This window comes from Vanacampus margaritifer, chromosome 13 (genome assembly GCF_051991255.1).
Source record: "Vanacampus margaritifer isolate UIUO_Vmar chromosome 13, RoL_Vmar_1.0, whole genome shotgun sequence".
Classification (NCBI taxonomy): Eukaryota; Metazoa; Chordata; class Actinopteri; order Syngnathiformes; family Syngnathidae; genus Vanacampus; species Vanacampus margaritifer.
This window is the reverse complement of record NC_135444.1, coordinates 21,565,347-21,585,314: the sequence shown is the minus strand read 5'-3', so window position 1 is coordinate 21,585,314 and position 19,968 is coordinate 21,565,347. Positions and strand designations below refer to the sequence as shown.

The following is a 19,968-nucleotide window of genomic DNA, read 5'->3' as shown; positions in this document are numbered from 1 at the left end:
AGATAAAACGCAGGGGTGGAAAGTAACCAAGTACAAATATTTAATTGAGGATACTAGGTACAAATATTTTGCTGCACAGCTATACTTTAGTGGTGTTTTTATTTTTATGATAACTTTTTCCTATTATTTTGACTCCCTACATTCCTGCAGTGTTGGGAAGTGACAAATATTTAACATACATCTCTTTACATCTCACTGCTAACATTTACGTCATACAAGTGAAGACAAAAAATGCTAGCACACCAGTATCTGTACTTCTACTTAACTTTAGTGAACAGAGTTAGTATTTTTTTTTTCTCCTAATGTGCTTCCAGCAGTGAAAGTAATCCAACAAGATGAGCTACTGGCATTTTTCCCCCCCGACTCCCCACGCCTTTAAAGGTCGTGTATTTATAATGTATACAGCATTAATCATTTAAGAGGCAGCCGATTTCAATCAAGATGTGACAGTGACTTTGCATGACTTTTGTCGCACTTTTTTTTTTTTTTACCGCCTGTTGGACCATATCTTCAACTATATGAACATAAATTAGAGAATTACATTTTAATAAATGTATTTTTTAAAAGTGTAGTATTGTTATTGTATATGAATGTACACCATAGAGGAAGTGAAACGTTTTTTGTTTTTTTTAAATTAGACAAAAAGTTCATATTATTTTTTTAAACTAATATTTGGTCATCGTGTAGCGCTGGGCCCGAGACTCCAACCTGCGCTCTAATCGTTGTTTAGAAGAAAATATATATCCGTTGGCATCTGTGTGCCAAGTTAAACATTTCAAGTGAGTTGAGGAGCTTCATTTGGACAAAAGTAGTCCTTTGCTGCCATCTTGTGGCATCTATTGGAAATTATTAGTTCATTCTTTTGTGTGGGCGACTTTCGCCATTTGCAGCAGGGTTCGATTTGCTTGTAAACCCCCAAAGTAAATTTAAAACCTAAACAAAACACTTCATTCAATGTATTGACATTTCTTATTCACATTTCATGTTCAAACACAACCAAGACATTCCTTAAAAGTCTCAAGTTTTATTAAGTTAATCATTCATCGTCTTCCTGCTCATAATTGTTAGCTTTGCACCCGTCGGCGGCCATCACGGCCGCGACACGTTGCTGTGGCTTGATTGGTTACGAGCATGAAAGTCAGCCAACAGCTTTTAGTTCAGTCAAACACTTGACCAATACATGACTTACAAAATTTTGGGATCCAGTGGTGTTTAATTTGTTCGGGGACCACACTGGTATCTCAAATCATCTTTCCACATTGAAATGAAAGGAAATACAATTAATCCGTTCCAGCCCCCCCTCAACACACACGTAAAAAAAAAATAAAAATTTAAAAAGGGATTTTAGGGGAAAAAAATGGCACTGATCATAATTTCAGTGTATAAAATTAGGGGCCGACTGATGCGGAGCGCAAACACGGTAGCACATTTGAGGTTATTTAAAGAAATTTCACACAAAAGCCCCAAAACTTAAAACAAAAAAATTCTAATTAAATTTTCATTAAATTAAGATCCACTGGTGAATAAATGATGCTGGGCGACACTCATTTGAGTTTTTTTTTTTTTTACAAAATAACTGAAATGCATAGAGGACTCCAGCGCAAATCATTACCTCCTCCAAGGAGCTGATGTTATTTAAATTAAGCAAATACAATAAAGAAAACAATGGATTTCTATGCAACGTTGTGGACATATGCCCTCCATTTTTCTTAATTTGCCAGCCAATAAAATGCATTGACAAAATTCAATGATTCTTTTTCCTGTATTGGTGGAGGTCTAGATCAATGATCTCCAACCCTGCTGAGGAAAAATGATCCAAATTCAACATAATAGTCAGAAAATTATGTACAACAAATAACTTTCATTTCATCGGCGAGAATTGATTATAAACATAAACTGAGTTACCTCATCTGTGTTCATCTATTTTTGCCGGCGACTTGTAGCGGCAGGCAGAACAATTAGATAGTCTTCCACTAGATGGCGCAAGGTATAATTAACATGTATCCACTTGTTGCCATTCATACAACACAATAACAACTTTTGTGTTTAACTAAACACACTCAAATTTCACACTGAAACTGAATATTAGCTTTTTGGTAAATTGAGATGAACCCCTTTACAAAGTGTACAGAATACACGACCTGTGGCTTTTTTTGTTTGGTGGTGAGCAACAAGATGGATATAAGATACACATCTTTGAAAAGTGAGTCGTTTTACGTGGGTTGGTTGGGTACGTTGGGAAACACCGGTCTAGATTAAATAAAATAAAAAAATCAGTCTGCTTGATAATAATCGTTTGTGGTAAAGAAATGTCAGACACAGCGAGGTAAGAATTGGGTTGCAAAGGGGTGGAAATTTTCTGGTAAATATTCCAAATTGGAAACTTTTCATGGGAATTGAAGGGTGTAAAGTGTCGTTTTCATGAAAAGGTCATATTCAAGCACAAACATTATGTTATGTTTTCTCCATTTTAACTGAGCTGGCAGTGGACGAGTTGACTTTTTTTTTTTTTTTTTTACTTTCAATTCCCATGGAAAGTTTCCAACTTTTAAAAACCTGGACTTTTGCAACCCTAGGTAAGCACCCTGGCTCTCTCATCCGTCATCAAGCAGGTCTCCATCGTGGTCCACCGATGCCCGGCGTGGCCGGCGTCGCCTTGGCACGGCGCGCAGATGAGGCGGCGTTAGTTCACCATTTGACCGTTAGCGTCAAAGCTCGTCTTTCTCCATTTGCCGGAAGGCCTCCAAGTCATCCCGCCAGTCGGTCAGCATCTGGTCCACCGACTGCCCGGCGGCGTCCCCGTCAACCCGCCGCTCCACGTCCTCCCCGGTGTTCGCTTTCGGCGCGTCGGCCTCCGCCGGCTTGACGTCCTCACCTGCGGCCGGACCGGCGTCTCCACCTTCCCCCGATGCCGTCGTCGCCTCCGACGCGGTTGCCGTCGCCGCCTCCGACGCGGATGCCGTCGCCGCCTCCGATGGTGAGGTGGCTCGGGTTTGACAGTCCTCCTTTGGCTCGTGGACGTCGGCGCCTGAAAAGGAAGGCGAGCGGTGGGCGGGGGACGCAAAAAGATGTGAGACGCGCAAAAATAGAGCGCTTTTCACAAAGAGGCTGACAGCTCACAGCAGCGCGACGCCCGCCCGTGGTGAGTCACAGGATGAAATCGTTCTCCCCACTCTTATGTTGCTGAGAGTGTAAATAGCCCAATGGAGAAAAGAAGGCAAAAAGTTGCGCGGGGAAATCTGGCAGGATTAATATTCCCCATGAAGTGCGCTTTCTATAAATACACAAGCGTACACACTGAACTAGTAGCGCAAGGTCGTCGATAAAAAGACGAGCCAAGTTAAACATCAAATTCAGACGACACTCCAGCGATATCACAGATTTCTAAAAGATTTTTTGTGTGTTTCAGGGGAAAACTTTTTTTTATTTTATTTATTTATTATTTTTTTTTTTTTTACATTAGTCCAACCAACATGATACGTTCCTGTTGTGATGATGTCTAATAGTGGCACCGCGTCCAAACTTGCGACTTGTGAACTAGTGAATGGTGAGAAACAAATACAAGGAGGCAGTTGGAGAACACAATTGGCGAGGTGTGGGCAGGGAGCCGTCTGAAGAGAGGGCGGCTGGCGGCGGTGGTGGAGGAAATATACAGTGAACCCCCCTACCCCCCCCCCCCCCCCCACAATATTGCGGCTCATCGTTTGCACAATTATGGAGTTTTATTAAAGGTCTTTTTAAAATGTGTTTTTAAAGGCAAAATGTACAATAATGTTAACTTTTTGCCGCATTTTTTGCAGTGGACTTTGTGCTGATCCTTCAGGTGGGCGCGCGCACCTTAGCCACCTGCGGGCAGTCCAACTCATTGACTGACATTGACGGCTATAGATGTCAAAAATTAATTTGAACTATTTCTATTAGTTTAGCATTTTTTCCCACTTTTGGTAACGATAGTATGAAAACCTAGAAAAAATATTGTACATTTAGAACAGATATATCAAATTTGTGATTGATTGTGAGTTAACTAGTGAAATCATGCGATTAATTGCGGGAAAAAATTGCGCTCCTGATTTTTAATAATCTTTTCTCTTTTTTTTTTAAGGAAAAAAAAAGAAAAAGATTATTAAAAATTAGGGCCATCAGGCGATTACATTTTTAAATCATAATTAATCGCATGACTTTACTAGTTAACTCTTGATTAATCACAAATTTTATATGTGTTCTAAATGTACAATAAAACAAATTTCCGGGTTTTCTTACTCTTGTTAACAAAAGTGGGAAAACATGTTAAACTAATAGAAATAGTTCAAATAATTTTTTGGCGTCTATAGCCGTCAATGGCAGCGAATGAGATAATAGACATTCGGAAATATTGTATATCGAGTCGGTCTCAGCTGATCTGCAGTACCATTTGTTGTTCTATGCAGAGGATAAAGAAGGTATGAAAGTATTGTTATATTGCTTGTTTGTTGCCGTTTATGTTCAAATATGCATTGCTTATAACAGTGTGACGCAGATGCTATTTGTTAGCACATCCATGGGGTTTCCCATTATGTGTTAGCATTAAGATAGAGGAATTTAAGTTATACAGTTGTTTTGAATACATAATGAGAAATTATTTTTGTTTTATGTATTATGGCTGAATGAAGGTGGTTTGTAGGTTTTTTATTTTGATAATAAAAAGGTCAATTGTTTCCCTCTCAATATTGGCCCATGCAAAATGTGTACCGAAAAAAAGATACGCAGCAAGTTTTATATGGAATTTTATGCTTTTATCTGAATTTGACCAGCTCGCCGCAAACTAAAACGTGCACCGCCATCCAATAGTTGAACATTATCGAGCGGTAATTACAATTAGTTAACTAACAATACATTGACTTTGCTAATTTTGCCACATAAAAAAAAAAATCAATTATTTCCTTTGATAATAAAAATGTTACATTCAGCAATTGCATGTTTTTTCAATATCGTGCAGCCCCATTTCATGTTATAAAAATTCCCTTCAATAAAACATTTGACCAAGAAAAAGAAACATTGTATCTCAAAGCACCACGGTACATGTTAGCATTAAGCTAGTGGACGTTCGCTAAATTAAATGAAACGGTTTGTTTGCGCATTTTGATGTTAAAATATAAAATGCTTAATTCTCATTTGTCTTGTAGTCTCATTTGAACGGAAAACTTCAACTGGGAGTGACAAACAGCTCGAAGCAAGCACACTTGACCTCTTAATTGGTATGCTGTTAAAAAAAAAAATTGTTTTAATCATAAATTTCTATCAGGTATATCACTCGGGTGGGTCTGCAACGTACCGCCGCAACAAACCGGGGTTTTCACTCTGATATAAAAATGAAAAGATGTGAGTGAAGAAAAGCAGAGAGGAATACTTACTGCCCTCAAACAGACTTCCAGGAAGAGGTTTACCTTTGAATATGGCGGCTGTTTGTCCACAAAATGAGAGGGTCACGCAGGGGGGGGGGGAAAGAGAGGAGAAGGCAAATGAGCGAGCAGAGGGGAGGAAGCGTTGGGTCTCATCTTGAATTCGCAAAGTGAATCGGTTATGCGTGATGAAGATGAGCGGCGTTGATGACAAGACAAGCAAAAGGGGACATACGGCGGGAACACACACACACACACACACACCTCGGTCTCGGGCTTTGTCGCTCAGCAGAACCTCCACCTGCCGGTACTCCTTCAGCGCCTCCAGCAGGATGTTGCCCTCCTTGTGGAAGAGGAAGAGGAGGGGCAGCGTGATGTCGTCCGTGTTGCGGCCGTCGCCGGCCATCTGGAAGAGCGGCGCCGTGTCGCTGCTGCTTCCCTCGTTGTCGTCTGACAAGACAAGGAAATGGGACTTTTGGAGACTTTTTCAATATCATTTGAGTTATTGAGCCCTGATGAGTGAACTTCGTTGAAGGTCTTTGAATGCACCGCCGTCAAAAGTGAAATCATGTTTTTGCTTCTTTCTCTCGATACAGCGACTAATAGCCGCTGTAGTCTAATTTGAAAAATATTCTCAAACATTTATTTTTGTGCGTAAATCATTTTATGACTTGCATCCTTTGTGTAACGTGACAATATTTGTTTGCCAGTGTGTGATGTCCCGTCAAGTTTGTGCTAGCGTGTTATTTAGCGCTAAAGTAACTCATTACCAAATTACGTAATCTAATTATAAATTGTGTGTAACGGTAATCTGTTATATCACTGGGAGAAAATAAGTAATTAAGAGTATTAGTTACTTGTAGCCACATTATTTAATCTAATTACAAAATTTATGTAATTGTAATCTGTTATATTACTGGGAGAAAATAAGTAATTAAGAGTATTAGTTACTTGTAGCCACATTATTTAATCTAATTACAAAATTTATGTAATTGTAATCTGTTATATTACTAGGAGAAAATAAGTAATTAAGAGTATTAGTTACTTATAGCCACATTATTTAATCTAATTACAAAATTTATGTAATTGTAATCTGTTATATTACTAGGAGAAAATAAGTAATTAAATTAAGAGTTTTAGTTACTGTATGTTTGAAAAATCACCCCCAAAATGAAATGATCAAATATTTGGCCATTCATAAACAGATACTTGTGAATCACAAGCTGTGATTGGCTGTCTCTGGTCATGTATCATCATGATGCTACTCTAATATATTCTAGTAATAAGTATGGCAAAAAAAAAAAAGCGCATTCGGGTTTTAAAATGTGAAAACCGTTAACAGCTGAGAGCATTTATTGAGAACGAATGAAAGAAAAAGTAATCAAAATGTAATTTGTTACATTTTCTAAGTAATTTTCCCATCGCTGCTAATGACGAGCCTCATATGAAGGTGGTTTGTTTGTGTTGAATAAGTCAACAAGTGAACATAGTGTTATGTCATGTGGGTTCAGGGTACATATTAGATGCATAGTGTTGATGTTTTGCTGATGATTCTTTGTGTGGTTACAGACCACAGTGAATCTATGAATCCAAATGGCATACCAATCTCCTTTTTCAGTGCTTTGCTGCCATCATGTGGCATCTATAAGCAATTACAATCCTCTTTTGGAGAACGTGTCAATTCTTCGCAGATTTGAACATCGTACCCAAGGCTGCCAATAATGAATCTTTTTAGAATCAGTTATCCTACCAATAATTACTCAGGTGACATTTTAGGACAGTTTTTAACGTCTTAAAAATGATGAGATTATTTGATGTTTCATACTTTCTTGTCATGACGACAAGAGCGGTGGCGGCGGCGGTGGTTGTGGAAAATAATTGTCCACAAGTACGACACAGGAAAAACCCAATTAACGGCTCATCACACACGATTTATCTGACTGTCTGTCTTGGAGGTAATCCGTTTAATCGCCGGCTAATCTCATCAACGGGTTCATTTTCCTCGTCGCGCCCCCGCTCGGCCCCGCGCGCTCACCGACAACGATGCCTCCGATGGCGCCGGCCTTCTGGATGTGCCGCGCCTTCTCGGCGAACATGCACTGGCCCCTCTGCAGCAGTGCGATGTGGCCTTGCACATACTCGCCGTTGGTGATCTCGCTGCAGCCCGTGTACGGCTCGGCCACGGTGACAAAGCCTCGCACCTGCGCACAGGAGGGAGTCAAGACATTTAGTTTGAATGAGGGGCCTAGCAAAAAGGGTCAGGTTCAGGTCAAAGCTAATTTAGCGCCCTTTTTGAGCAGTCAAAACTATTTAAACTCATTTGCTCCCCAAAACTTATAAATACGTTCTATTTTAAATATTTGTGTCCCAAAGACATATTTATACGTCTAATTTATGGGCTTTTTTTTTTTTATGCTCGAGGATATAGAAGGCTTTGATGCAGCCTCTGAACTTCAAAGAATGGGTGAAGCAATGGTAGTCATTTAAAAAACGGCCAGCTGGTGGCAGCAGAGTATAAGAGGTCAACCAGGGCCATGTTGAAAACAATCTGATTTCCCCACAGTTCTAAATAGATTTGTGAATAATGATGAAACTTAGCTTTATTCTAATGCTAATTGCGGCAAAACGGAAACAAATAGAAATAGACTTTTTTTTTCCTGATGAAATAAGAGACTCGAATCTTACTTTTGGTAGGTTCCATGTTTTTATAGCAATAGAACACAATATTTTGTGGGCCTGGCAAAATCAGTCAAAATCCAGTAAAACAGCCGGGAGCGAATGGGGTTGCTTCAGTGAAAATGGCTGCGAGTGAATGAGTTAATAATTGAGTAATCGTTTGGAGCCATTTTCTTATGTACAATTGTCCAAATGCTGATTTCGGGATATCCACAGTAATTGTTCACTGATTTCTGTAGCTCTTCATGTAAGAAGCCTGATTATCTTAATCAAAATAAGACATTTGTAACCATCTGTTTTTACCTTGGAAAACAATGACCGAACATAGTAAAACATCAATCCCCCATTTTTTTAGTCACTATACAAATACGAAGTAAACACCAATTACTGGCTAATAAACAGTAATCAGGATTAAAAAAAAAAAAAAAAAGCTTTTGTAACACACGCAAAATTAAAACAAATCCGATTAGTCGATTAATTGATTGAATAATCGATTTTAGAAATATTCGATAGTGACAGCACTAGCCCTTTTATAGACTCTTATTTTTTCTACTTGCTAAATCTTAATTAATTTTTGTATCTTTAGGATATAGTTAAGCGCCAAACTACAAAACGTTATCTATTTTTCGAACGTTCACAAATTGAAATAATAAATTATAGGCGCTACAACGATTGACAACTAATCAATTATCCAATTGTTGAGAACTCCAAATTGCGGTCTATACTTGTATTCGGTGGCAGCTCACCCCGGTGGAGCTTTTGTATAAATCGGTGCCGAACTGTGCCGGGCCGGCGGTCAGCACGATGCGGCCGAAGAACGGATGCGAGACGATCTGAATGGCTCGGGGGGGCAGCTGCTCCTTCTGCTGCTGGCTGGAAAGCTCCATCATCTCCTGCATGAAGCGGACGCCGTCCTCGGCGGCGATGGGGCTCACCGCCTACATGCCGAGGAGGGGGGGGGGGGGTCATGTGAGAGAAAAGGTGCCATCAGCCTTTAACGCTTCATAAAAGGTTTTATGACGATATCATGACTTGAGCCTCAACTTGATTAAACAGAATGTCTTCTCCCTGTGCGGTACTAAAAAAAACATGACGAATCCTTCCCGTCCTTAGTAAAGACGATTAGTGAATCGTGACTCATAGCAAAACCCGGAACAATATTGTAAGCCTCACATGACCGCACTTCTTTGTGTACCTGCGTGGCGTGCTGCACCAGCTGCACCCTGCCATCCTTGAGGTGGATGAGGCTGACGCCCATCCTCCTCAGCAGCTCCAGATGTTCCGGGTTGTTCGCCATGAAGTCCTGGGCTCTCAGAGGAGGGGCTCCCATGCCGGGTTCCCTGCATGGAGGAATCAACGAGCGGGATTCAAACAGGAGGGTGACGTCAATGCAGTGCAGTAAACGCCTGCTCATTGGAAAATTGCCATTTATGGTTCCTTTTATGCGTCGCTGCTACTTTATTGTTGTTTTTGTTGTTTTAAAAGTGAATATTGTGTACTCGGTCGGGCTGAACAATTCATCAAATTCGGGAGAATTATTTATTGATTATGTTTATTAAAAAATACATGGGAAGGGGACCTTGAAACGGCAATCTCAATATTCAAGGCAAAGAAAATGTCGATTTTTCAAACATGTTCAACTCAATTTTTTCCTATTTTCTATTTTATTTTTGGGCGTATCCAAAGCTTGCGCACGCCTCTAGTTTTATCTTGTAAAACAGCCAATGAGCCTGATATTGATTAACTCTTTGACTGCCAAAAACGTTAAATAACGTTTAGTAAAATCCTATGGAGGAGTGCCAAAGACGTTAAAATACGTTGTTTTTTTTTCAAAACAGAGGTGGAACTAACCATTTTCTATTGTTGATTACTCAAAAACGGAATAAGGTAGAAACTAACTTTTTTTTTCTGATGAAAGATGAGAGTCCAATCTTTCATTTGGTAGTATGTGTGTTTCCATAGTCCAAACACATAATTTTCTGTGGACCTTGAAAGATCAGTCAAAAATGCTTAAATCGGCTGGCACCCACAGCATACCTTTTCTGAAAACGTCTGGCAGTCAAAGAGTTCATAAAACAATGAATCTATCATTTTAATATCTCTTTTCCCATAAATTCATTTTTTTGGGGGATCTTACCGTTTTCTTGAAATTGACATGAATTTAAAAAGTCTTTTCTTACGTTTACGAAAGACCTGACTTTAAAATTCCACTTTAAGACAATTCAGAATCTTTTTCAGTCATCGCCACAATTATTCAATTAGAATAATGAAAATAGATTCATCTCATCCTTGCTGATGTCAATGTTTGCGGAACACTTAAGTGATCATAAATGCCCTTGACACTTACAAAGAATTGACGTCCCATAAATAATCCATATCGGATGGAATCGAAGTGAATCGAATTGTACAAATTTAAAATTGAATCGAATCGTACAAATTTAAAATGGAATCGAACTGAACTCTTGAGAATCAAAATCGAGTCAATTAGCCAGCCCTACACGTGAAAAAAAACCCGGAAGCCGTGTTACCCGCCGTTTCAGGAAATAATAACCTGTGAGGAGCAGGCCGCGGGCAGCTCTTGTCCACGGCGCTCCGAATGGGTTCCCTCAGGTTCCGCGGGAAGGCCGGATCGGGGAACAGGAGACGCGTGTTGGGGCAGGTCCAGTCAAAGTTGGAGTCGTCCAGCTCCTGCTCCACTTGAGGTATCTTGACCGCAGAGCCTTGCATTAGAAAGTGACGTGGTTCGAATGTGTTTTGCGAATGACGGCAACTACCGTTTGGTTTTGGGGAGCAGATGAGACGTGAGGCGTTGTGGAGAGCGACAGAGGCAACAGATGTGCTTCGGTCGTGAAGATGTAGTCCTCCACGTCGAAGCGTAGGTCCTCCGGATCGGCGAAAAGCAGGAAGAGGTACTTGAACATCTCGGCGAGGAAGAAAGAGTCCATTCTATTGAGGAGAAAATGTCATTTGCAATCATGAGCTTGCGAGTCATTGGCAGGCTCCACAGCAGCACCATTTTGAGTAAAAAAAATATATTTTAAAATAAAAAAAATCCAAAATGGAAGACTTAACAGCATTTGTAAATCGGAATCACGGTTGGTTTGAGACTTGATGGGAAAAAATGGTTAAGGTACATTAAAGCTGCAATATGGAACTTTTTTCCCAAAAATATCTTTACAGTAGTCTGAAATGTCTTCTAAATAGTAGATTAACACCTTAGCTGTTGTTTCCGGACTGGATTCGGGTTCCAATTTCCCGCGCTCTGTCTGCGGATGTGAGACATCGTGTGCGCGTTTGTGTATGTGAAGAAGGGTATGTGCAGTTTCATTTTTCGTCAACAGGCGGCAGTAGCGATTCAAAATGGAATATTCCGGTTTGTCTTGTTTACAAGTAACGATCGCAATTTAAGTCTGACTGGGTACTTACTAGGTGTGTGCCCAAAAAAATCGATTCTCATAAGAATTGCAAATCAGAATCGATTTTAAATGTCCCAAAATCGATTTTATTTAAATTATTTTATACTGTCTTGCCTTTGTCTGTGTGTGCCTTTACTTGGGGCGCTGTTCATGTTGTACCCGACTTGGCCACTTAGGGGCAGTGTGGTTCCACACGGTCTAACACACTGTTCAGTTGTAGCCAGGTTTGAGAGTCGAAGGAAAAAGTCACGATCAAGTTATTCCCCAAAAATATTGTTTTTTTTATTCTACATTCAGTAGCTTTAAAATCAAAAAGGCCAATTTAAGTTTGAATTGGGATCATTTGAAAACAATGCTAGTCGCCCACTGATGTTTATATTGTTTTAATTTGTATTAATTTTTTTCTTTCGAGGGGAAAAATTCTAACGGAGGGATTAATGATGATGTGCATATTTCTGCACGTGTGAACTGTACCCATCTGTAAACAAAAAATAAATAAATAAATAATAACCGGATTTACCGGCACTCAATTTAGCATCACCAACAATTTGGTGTCACTATCAACGCTCACCGGTCCTCGTGGCTGCCGGTGCGCACGTCCTTCATGGCAGCGAATCCGCACGGGACCCGAGCAAAGCGGTTGAGGTTGTCCATAATGGTGCGACCCGCTTCAAGATAGTACGGGTCTCCTGTCGCCTAATTAAAAAAAAGCCCTCACATGTAAGATTCACATTCATGGTGATTTTATGTGAGCTATCACAAATGACAAAAATTCAAAACAGTAGACGTGTACTCTGAAGACATCTGCGTTGACTTTTTTTTTTTTGATTTGATTTTTTACCTTAAATAGGAAATAGGTGCTCTCAGCAAATTCTGGCCTGAGAGGATGCTGGGCCCAGTGTACCCTGAAATCAGTAGTGAAGGCCTGGGGAGAAGAAAAGAGAGGAGAAAGAGTCAGTGCGCCATTGCACAATCTTAAAGTGGAACTTGAATAGATTGAGCTGGAACGCGCCTAAAAGCCTCAGGCTGTCTGGTGTATCGTTTCCATGAATGTACAGGATACATGAAGGTTTCAGGGCGTTCCTTTCTGGGCGAGTTGTACGTGTCATTTGGCCTTGCACAGCTGTTACATACATTTAGCAACGGATAAATTGTCTAAAATAAATTAGAAGATGTGCAAGAATAAATGCTATTGCTTAATGTATAAGTGTGACAACAAAATCATTCTCAAAATATGCTTCGAAATATAAGTATGGTAAATAAAACTTTTCATTTATTTAACAATAGAAAAATGCTGATTGAATTAAATCCATTGTTCTTTTTTTATGTTTTTCTTTATGTCTATGTTAGTCAGCCATAAAGTTTCTTATTTTCCAAACACTTTCAAATATTATTTTGGGCAAGTAAGCTATTAGGCAAAAGAACTGTATTTTACCAAGTTGATCCTAAAATAAATACATTCCACAAAAAAAAAAAAGCCTTTGACAGCATCCAGAACACCTTTCCTGTTCGTTTACCATTACGCGTCAAATTCGTCATCTTCAAATGGCGATTAGATTTACTTTTAGTTTAATTAACCAGTGGCTAACTTCTCTTGACACTTGTTTGATGTTAGTAAAGTTAAAATATTCCAAATGACATGTAGAGTTACAATAACTAAGGTTTACAATGATGTCAGTTTGCACTTGGAACAAATTAATTCAGTTTACATACGTTCCGTTGAGAGGATTTTGCAGTTTGACTTTGTTTTAAAAAATTGATGTATACTGGATTTGACAGCGCTTTCTAACAGAGAAGATGCACCGTGTTTGTCTTGTTTACAAGTAATGATCGCAATTTAAGTCTGACTGGGTACTTACTAGGTGTGTGCCAAAAAAATCGATTCTCATAAGAATCGCGATTCAGAATCGATTTTAAATGTCCCAAAATCGATTTTATTTAAATTATTTTATACTGTCTTCCCTTTGTCTGTGTGTGCCTTTATTTGGAGCGCTGTTCATGTTGTACCCGATTTGGCCACTTAGGGGCAATGTGGTTACAGTTAAAGTCACGATCAATTTATTCACAAAAAATATCGATTTTTTTTTTTGCAGTGTGGAGCCATCCTTTGAGCGATAAAAGTGCCGCGAGTAACGCGCTAATTAGCATTAGCAAGTCAGACTGGAGTACATTACAATTCCTTGCACATCTATAGATTGAAGCAAAAATCATTGTCAGTCAAATCATTTTGAATCAAATATCGTTCTTAATCGAAAATCGATTCTGAATCGAATCACAGGCCCAAAAATCGGAATCGAATCGTGAGACATTCAAGGAGTCCCGCCCCTACTGGTTTACCTCTGGTAGGAAGTTGTGTTTTTTGGTAACTTGATACAACATTTCATGAGTTTCAATGGCTGGACGGATGTCTCCCTTCAACACCTGGGAAGTCAAAAGAGGAAACGATGAATGAAATGGCCCAAAAAAATAAATATAAAATCCATTCCACACGATCCAAGCTGACCTGCAGACCAGGGAAGAACGCCAGCAGGGAGTCCATCCAGGTGCGAGCGGGAAGCAGAGGTTTGTGGATGTGCACGTCCAACAGCAGGGGGGGCTGGCTTATGTATTTCATGATGGATGCATAGTGCTGAGTGGAATGATAGAACAGTCTTATTTCCCCCCCCACAAAAAAAAAAGGAACAAGTGACATAAACATGGGCAACATATTTCCTCAAAAAGTGGCCGTGCATCATTAAATTCGGGAAAGTAAACAACCTTTAACCCTTCAAAAAGAAAAAACATGTAGTACCTGTTATTGACTTCTACTGTAAAAAGTGCTTTTCTGCCATCTTGTGACATATATAAGAAAATGGGGGGGGGGGTAACTTAACACCCCTGGCCACTATTTACGAAAATGGCGTATACAAAACAAACTACAAGACATTAAAAACCATACAATACAGTCTATAATGATATCCTGTGTATTATCAGGTTGCTATGCAACAGTGTAGAGTTTGTCTGTGTCACGCACGCACAATATTGAAGCGCTGAAGAAACTGGTCATCGCCCAGAAGAACGTAGGCCTTGAGTAGGTACTCATAGTATGAGTCAATTCCCGCTCCAACTCCACTGTCTAGAAACAAAGGATGCATCTTAATGTGAGTCATCACACAAATAAAATGTTTTTTTTAAATTTCAACTCCTCCGGCCTTCGCACGATCTAATCTTGCCATCTCTTGTCCTTATTCTGCCGCCAGCTACTTCCCGCCTCATCTACTACCATGTGCTCCTCTCACCCCGGCGGACCCACTCTCCTGAGTGGATGTTGATGGTGGTTCCCACCAGATTGCTGTTCCGCTGCCTCTTCTCCCAAAGAAAGTCCAGGGCTCTCCGGGCGTGGGCCTGCAAGCGAGAGGAAGGTTTGGTTTCTTCGCAGAGGATCAAAAAGATGTGCCTGTGAGCATTGTTGTTATACATTTGTGTTCAAATGGTCAATGCTAGAAGCATTCTAAATAATGCTACCACATGCTATTCATTAGCATGTCTATGGCATTTTGCATTGTTTTTTTAACATTAAGCTAAATGTCTTTCTAAAAATGTTCTTGACAATAATATGTTCTATGTTCACCTACTGGTCTAAACACGCCATTCGGACAAATGTGGTGTATGTGGAATATGAATTAAGCAGCAGCAAAATCCAACCGTTTTTAATCCCTCTCAGGGGAGCAGCCATTTTGCCACTTGCTGAACATGACATGACATGCTGCATTCGAGGAAGGTGGGAAGTCGGAGTTTACCCGCCTGGATTGTCCCAATTCCGACTTCCAAACGTTCAAAGCGAATGTAAACAAAATAGATGGTTGTGAAAATGACATGACATGCTGCATTCGAGGAAGGTGGGAAGTCGGAGTTTACCCGCCTGGATTGTCCCAATTCCGACTTTCAAACGTTCAAAGCGAATGTAAACAAAAGAGATGGTTGATTTTGATCAATTGTTTGTTGTTCTGGTTAACCCAGGCAGTCCAAATCACGTTGTGTTATGTGCAGTTACTTATCTCAAATAACTAAATATAAAGACATAAATATGTATATAACTGTGTAAATTGTGTATTGCCATTAATGGTCTGTCTCTCTACGGGGGTCGCCACTGTCAAAATGACGTCAGCGTGAAGCCATTTGGTGAAGTCGGGCGCCTTTTTTTCCCCAACATTTCCAGACATGAGGTCGGAAAAGTCAGACATCCCACCTTCCTCGAATGCAGCATTAGGCCTCAGCTAAAGACCAAAACCCAGGGAACCAAGTAGGCTTTGATGCTCGTTATTCTGAACTCATAAACACTGTGATGTCATTTTCAGTCGACAGCAAATGGCTGTCCGAGACAAAATGGCCGCCGCCCTCTGCGATAGATAAAAACGAGTGGATTTTTACTTGACTTCCCCTTTCATATACATGTGTATCCTCTTTTGTTTTATTTTTAATTTGACACTAAACTTCAAACTGGAATAGTGCAGTGTCTTTTTTGAAGAAGAAGAATTGTTCAATATGTGCTAAACGGCTACTTGCTGTTCAAACTACTGCAAATTCTATCGCCGCCTCGGCTGGAATTCTGCTTCATAACAACAGAACAAAGCCACCAATTAGATAAGACAAAGACTTGAATTTGCTGATGTGGGCCCAACCTCAAACACAGGATCCCCCGTGAAGCGACTTAAGGCCGCAAATTCCAGGATGATGGTTCCCGCGCATGCCGTACAGGTGTCCGTTTCTGTGCCCGTCCGCGTCTCAGGACCCCTGACGCCGTACTTCAAGTTCACCTGTAAAAAAAAAAAAAAACACAATGTCAATATCTTGCCTTTTCTCTAATCAACACGGTGGTCCAAATGTAAGATTTTCCAGGCATGCTTTCTCACCCTGGGGTAAGGAAGGCCACTGCTGGTGTTGAATGCTGGCAGCAGACGGAGGCCCAGATCTTTGGCCATGTGCAGCAACTCGTCCTGGTACCAGCGCATGTGTTGTCCTTCTTCTTTCAGCATCACAGCCATGGAGTGGCCGCCCAACAAACCGCTTAACAGCATCAATAATAGTAATCAGAGGTAAGAAACTTCATACAGCGCTTTCAGGACTTACGTCCCAAAAAAAAAATCCTGATGCATCGCAGTTAAGACAATACATGCACTGAACGGACTATTATCCTTACCCGAGGACTCGAATGTTGGTTTCAAATACAGACACCACGATGTCATTGTCCAACCTGACGTCTGACAGGACTCTTCTGACCGCAGCCTCAAACTCCACCGTTTTGTTCAAAAGCTGGCGGACGGGAAAAAAAAACAATAATTGGTGTTAAAAGGCACCGCGACAGACATATTATATTGGCCACGGTTTGGATGGTGGTGCAAAAAAAGTTGGGGACCGCTAATTTGGGCGTGTTCGTTATGCAATACTGTCATGTGCATGTCTTTTAACCCTAGAGAACCCAAGAACCCTTTTCTTCTTTGGAAAATTATGAATTATACATTAAATGACTGCTATAAGTTCACTGAACACCAAAATATATGTTTTTTCAATTTTAACCCTTTTTTTTTTTTAACTAGCACAGAGTTGCTAATTTATCAAAATATATATATAAAACATACTCCTTGGCATTCGTTAACATGATATGAAATAGATTAACAAAAAAAAACACAATTTTACCATCTGATGTTTTGCTGAGAAGATGGTTTTGTTTGGATTGATTTACAGCTCAACAAAACAGCATGTTGCCAGCCATCTTGTCACCACCACTCTGGCTCGTGTAAGTGCAATATTCATCCACTAGATGGCCCCATGCAGGGGTCAGAAGTGGCACTCTGGACTTTTGAAGTTAAATTTGTAAAAAAAAAAAAAAGGTCTTTGTTATTTGAGTAGCAGAATTTATAGGGGCCAAATTTGACCCTGTGGGTTCTCCAGGGTTAAGGAACATATGAAACAGAACGCATTCTTGTGAAATGTTATCCCATTGAAATGCTCACCACAAGCGTATCCAGAGTGTCTATGAGGGTCAACGAAAACCTACAGGAGACAATCAAGCGTTAACACATGAAAGGACATGCATTGAAATACTGAAGTAACACAGCAATTAATTGTAGTGTTTTTATTATTTTTTATTGTAAATATGCCTTCATTTTTATATGATTATTTTTCAACTTCTTCATCCACAATAAAGTGTATCACTCAAAAAAAAATCCAACCCTGTTATATGATCAGGAAAATACTGTTTTTTTCCCCTATTTTTATTAAACAGCTAAGTTCGTTCCTGACCACTTAGCATAGAAGCTAACACAGCTAGCATGTTCAAGTGAAAACTCAAACATTAGATTAGAATTGCAAACGTGTTAACGCAATCAAGAGTAATACTGAACATATATTAGCATTCAAATAACATTTTTTTAGGTGCCCGTGTATTTAGAAAACAGCTGGAGCAAACACAGCACATGACAAAATGTCATAAAAGTGTACCATTGAAAGCTGAGCAGCCTGAGCTAGACAAATCAAATAAGATAATACATTTGACCTGTTTTTTCTACATTAAAAAAAAAACATCTAAAATAAATGGTCCAGTTTTCAAAAATGTCGGTGCCTAGATTGTCCAATTCGGGACCAATGAATATACTGTATTGTATTCTTCAGTTTTTACTTTCCAAGCGCATCGTCCACATCGCCCCGACTGGGTTCCAGTCCACGTACTCTTCCTCTGCACGTTAGCGGCATCAGCTCGTCAGCTGGGTAAGCATGGTCCTTGGGAAAATGGACAACGACAATCATGTTTGGATTCTTCTCATCTGACACTTTTCTTCAGCTTTTATTTTTGTGCTAATTTCCCATCCAATTCATTGCATGGCCACGCTTGACAACACGTAACACTCAACATCAAATCATCTTTCCCTATTGAAATGAATGAAAATGTCATTAATCCACAAAAACATTTGGAATGTGTTTTAAGAAAATTGTACTACAAAAGTAAAAAAAAAAAAAAAACAGTTTGTGTATCATGATTCAGTCACTGTGCTGCTGCTTCTGGTGTAAGTCAGATAACTTTTAAGTTCAGTATGCTTTCCTGATAGCCACAGTCTGACTGAGAAAGATGGGAATTTTTGTTTTGACATCTGAGAAATTAAAAGCTATGACTTACCATGTAATTCTGGTACGCGTGGTCAAACATCTCTACCACTTGATTCCTTGGTGAGGAAAGAACAGATGTGCATCTTTAGGTCCAGTTGCCGATTTTTATCCTGATTAAATTGTACTTTTTTTCTTGCACTCACCTCAACTTTAGCTTCTCATCCCGTGACATGGCACGTCCCAGGCTACATAATGCCGCAAGCAGCATCAATATGAAGAGTACAGATGGCATTGTGGCCAGATGTGCAGCAATATATATAACTTAACTTGACTCTTGATTAGACTCTTGGCATTTTGTTACAATCGCAGCTACAAACTATAACTACTACACAGTGACGCTTTAGGCACTTACACGCCATCTCCCTTGTCAGTAAATGACTAACAACAATGTTGTGTAGGTGCCATTTCACTGGTTACAGGTAATTCTTGTTTACTTTTCCATGCTCTCACCCGGATCTACTGGAAGCAGGATGTGTGACACGTAGCCCAAATACATAGACGTGTGTTTTTATTTTGTAATTAAGTAAACAATTGTAGCATTTCCTGGGTGTGACAACTTGCATGGAAAGCAATTAAAATCCACTGTCACTTATTGTACACACACACACGAAACGAGGTTGTTTACTTCCTGTACAATAACATTCAAAAGGCCCACTCACTTTCCAATTATTAAATTGAGGCAAATAACTGCAGTCCTTCCGAAGCAGCTCTTCATGGCGCTTCAAATCATCAGCAATCTACCGGTCGATCGTAAAATTAATTCCCAGATATTGACTAACTGGTTTCGTCATCCCTGCCCGAAGACTCTTGCACTTGCCATAGTTTAATTATCCCAGCTAGCTTATCACTAGCCGATGTGCTAACTCACCGTGGATACGGCAAAAGAAAATGTCACAGGAAAACAAAAAAAATATTCCATTTGGTGTAGCGAGTACACTAGTGGCGTTATGTGTAAAGTCCGTTACAGTGGCGTAAGAAACTGGAAATCAAATTTGCCGTCTTCTGTTGCTTTTTTTTCTTTGGGTTAGCCTGCTGCTGCCATCTTAAAAAGACTCGACAACTTCCGCTTCCTGGAAGGAGTGTATATTACCCGAATTATGACTCTCAGGTTGAAATCATGAACATTTTTCCATGGCAAATCTCTACCAAAGATAAAGCACGCGTCATTTTATTTGTATGTGCTCATTGTTAAACATTTTATTTAAGATTAGGTCGTTCTTCTCGATTTTCACCCGCATGTACAAAGATACGAAGCCTGTCAGACCAGTTTTTCTAAAGATTTTATGATGCCTTTAATGTCACTCCCCAAAAAATCGGTAAAAGAACTACATCAAGTTTTCTCATAATTGGGTCGT

The 19,968-nt window shown here is 39.8% G+C and overlaps 1 protein-coding gene across 3 annotated transcripts; it reads right to left on the bottom strand.

Moving 5' to 3' along the window:
• Positions 1-1,008: 1,008 nt before the first annotated feature.
• edem3 (ER degradation enhancer, mannosidase alpha-like 3) lies at positions 1,009-19,861 on the bottom strand. Of its 3 annotated transcripts, none has more exons than XM_077584778.1 (21): positions 18,757-19,861; positions 18,624-18,669; positions 18,129-18,229; positions 17,464-17,503; positions 16,650-16,762; positions 16,363-16,516; positions 16,132-16,266; positions 14,749-14,854; positions 14,488-14,585; positions 13,974-14,099; positions 13,808-13,891; positions 12,312-12,395; positions 12,042-12,166; positions 10,829-11,000; positions 10,606-10,760; positions 9,250-9,394; positions 8,801-8,992; positions 7,414-7,579; positions 5,643-5,828; positions 5,391-5,438; positions 1,009-3,028 (listed from the first exon to the last, which is right to left on the bottom strand). In XM_077584778.1, the coding sequence occupies exons 1-21, from the start codon at positions 18,843-18,845 to the stop codon at positions 2,709-2,711; spliced, it is 2,685 nt and encodes an 894-aa protein (XP_077440904.1). In that variant the 5' UTR covers positions 18,846-19,861; the 3' UTR covers positions 1,009-2,708. The 3 variants fall into 3 exon arrangements, with proteins under 3 accessions (XP_077440904.1, XP_077440905.1, XP_077440906.1); XM_077584779.1 differs by having other exon boundaries at positions 5,424-5,438; positions 18,757-19,857; XM_077584780.1 differs by lacking the exon at positions 5,391-5,438 and having other exon boundaries at positions 18,757-19,784.
• Positions 19,862-19,968: the final 107 nt, after the last annotated feature.

Excerpts from the sequence above, each read along its gene's own strand:
- edem3 (XM_077584778.1), bottom strand. The coding sequence starts at position 18,845 with ATGCCATCTGTACTCTTCATATTGATGCTGCTTGCGGCATTATGTAGC. Across the intron at positions 13,892-13,973 it reads CGTTCTTCCCTGGTCTGCAG|GTGTTGAAGGGAGACATCCG; the intron begins GTCAGCTTGGAT and ends TTGACTTCCCAG. Across the intron at positions 12,167-12,311 it reads GCACCTATTTCCTATTTAAG|GCGACAGGAGACCCGTACTA; the intron begins GTAAAAAATCAA and ends TTTTTTAATTAG.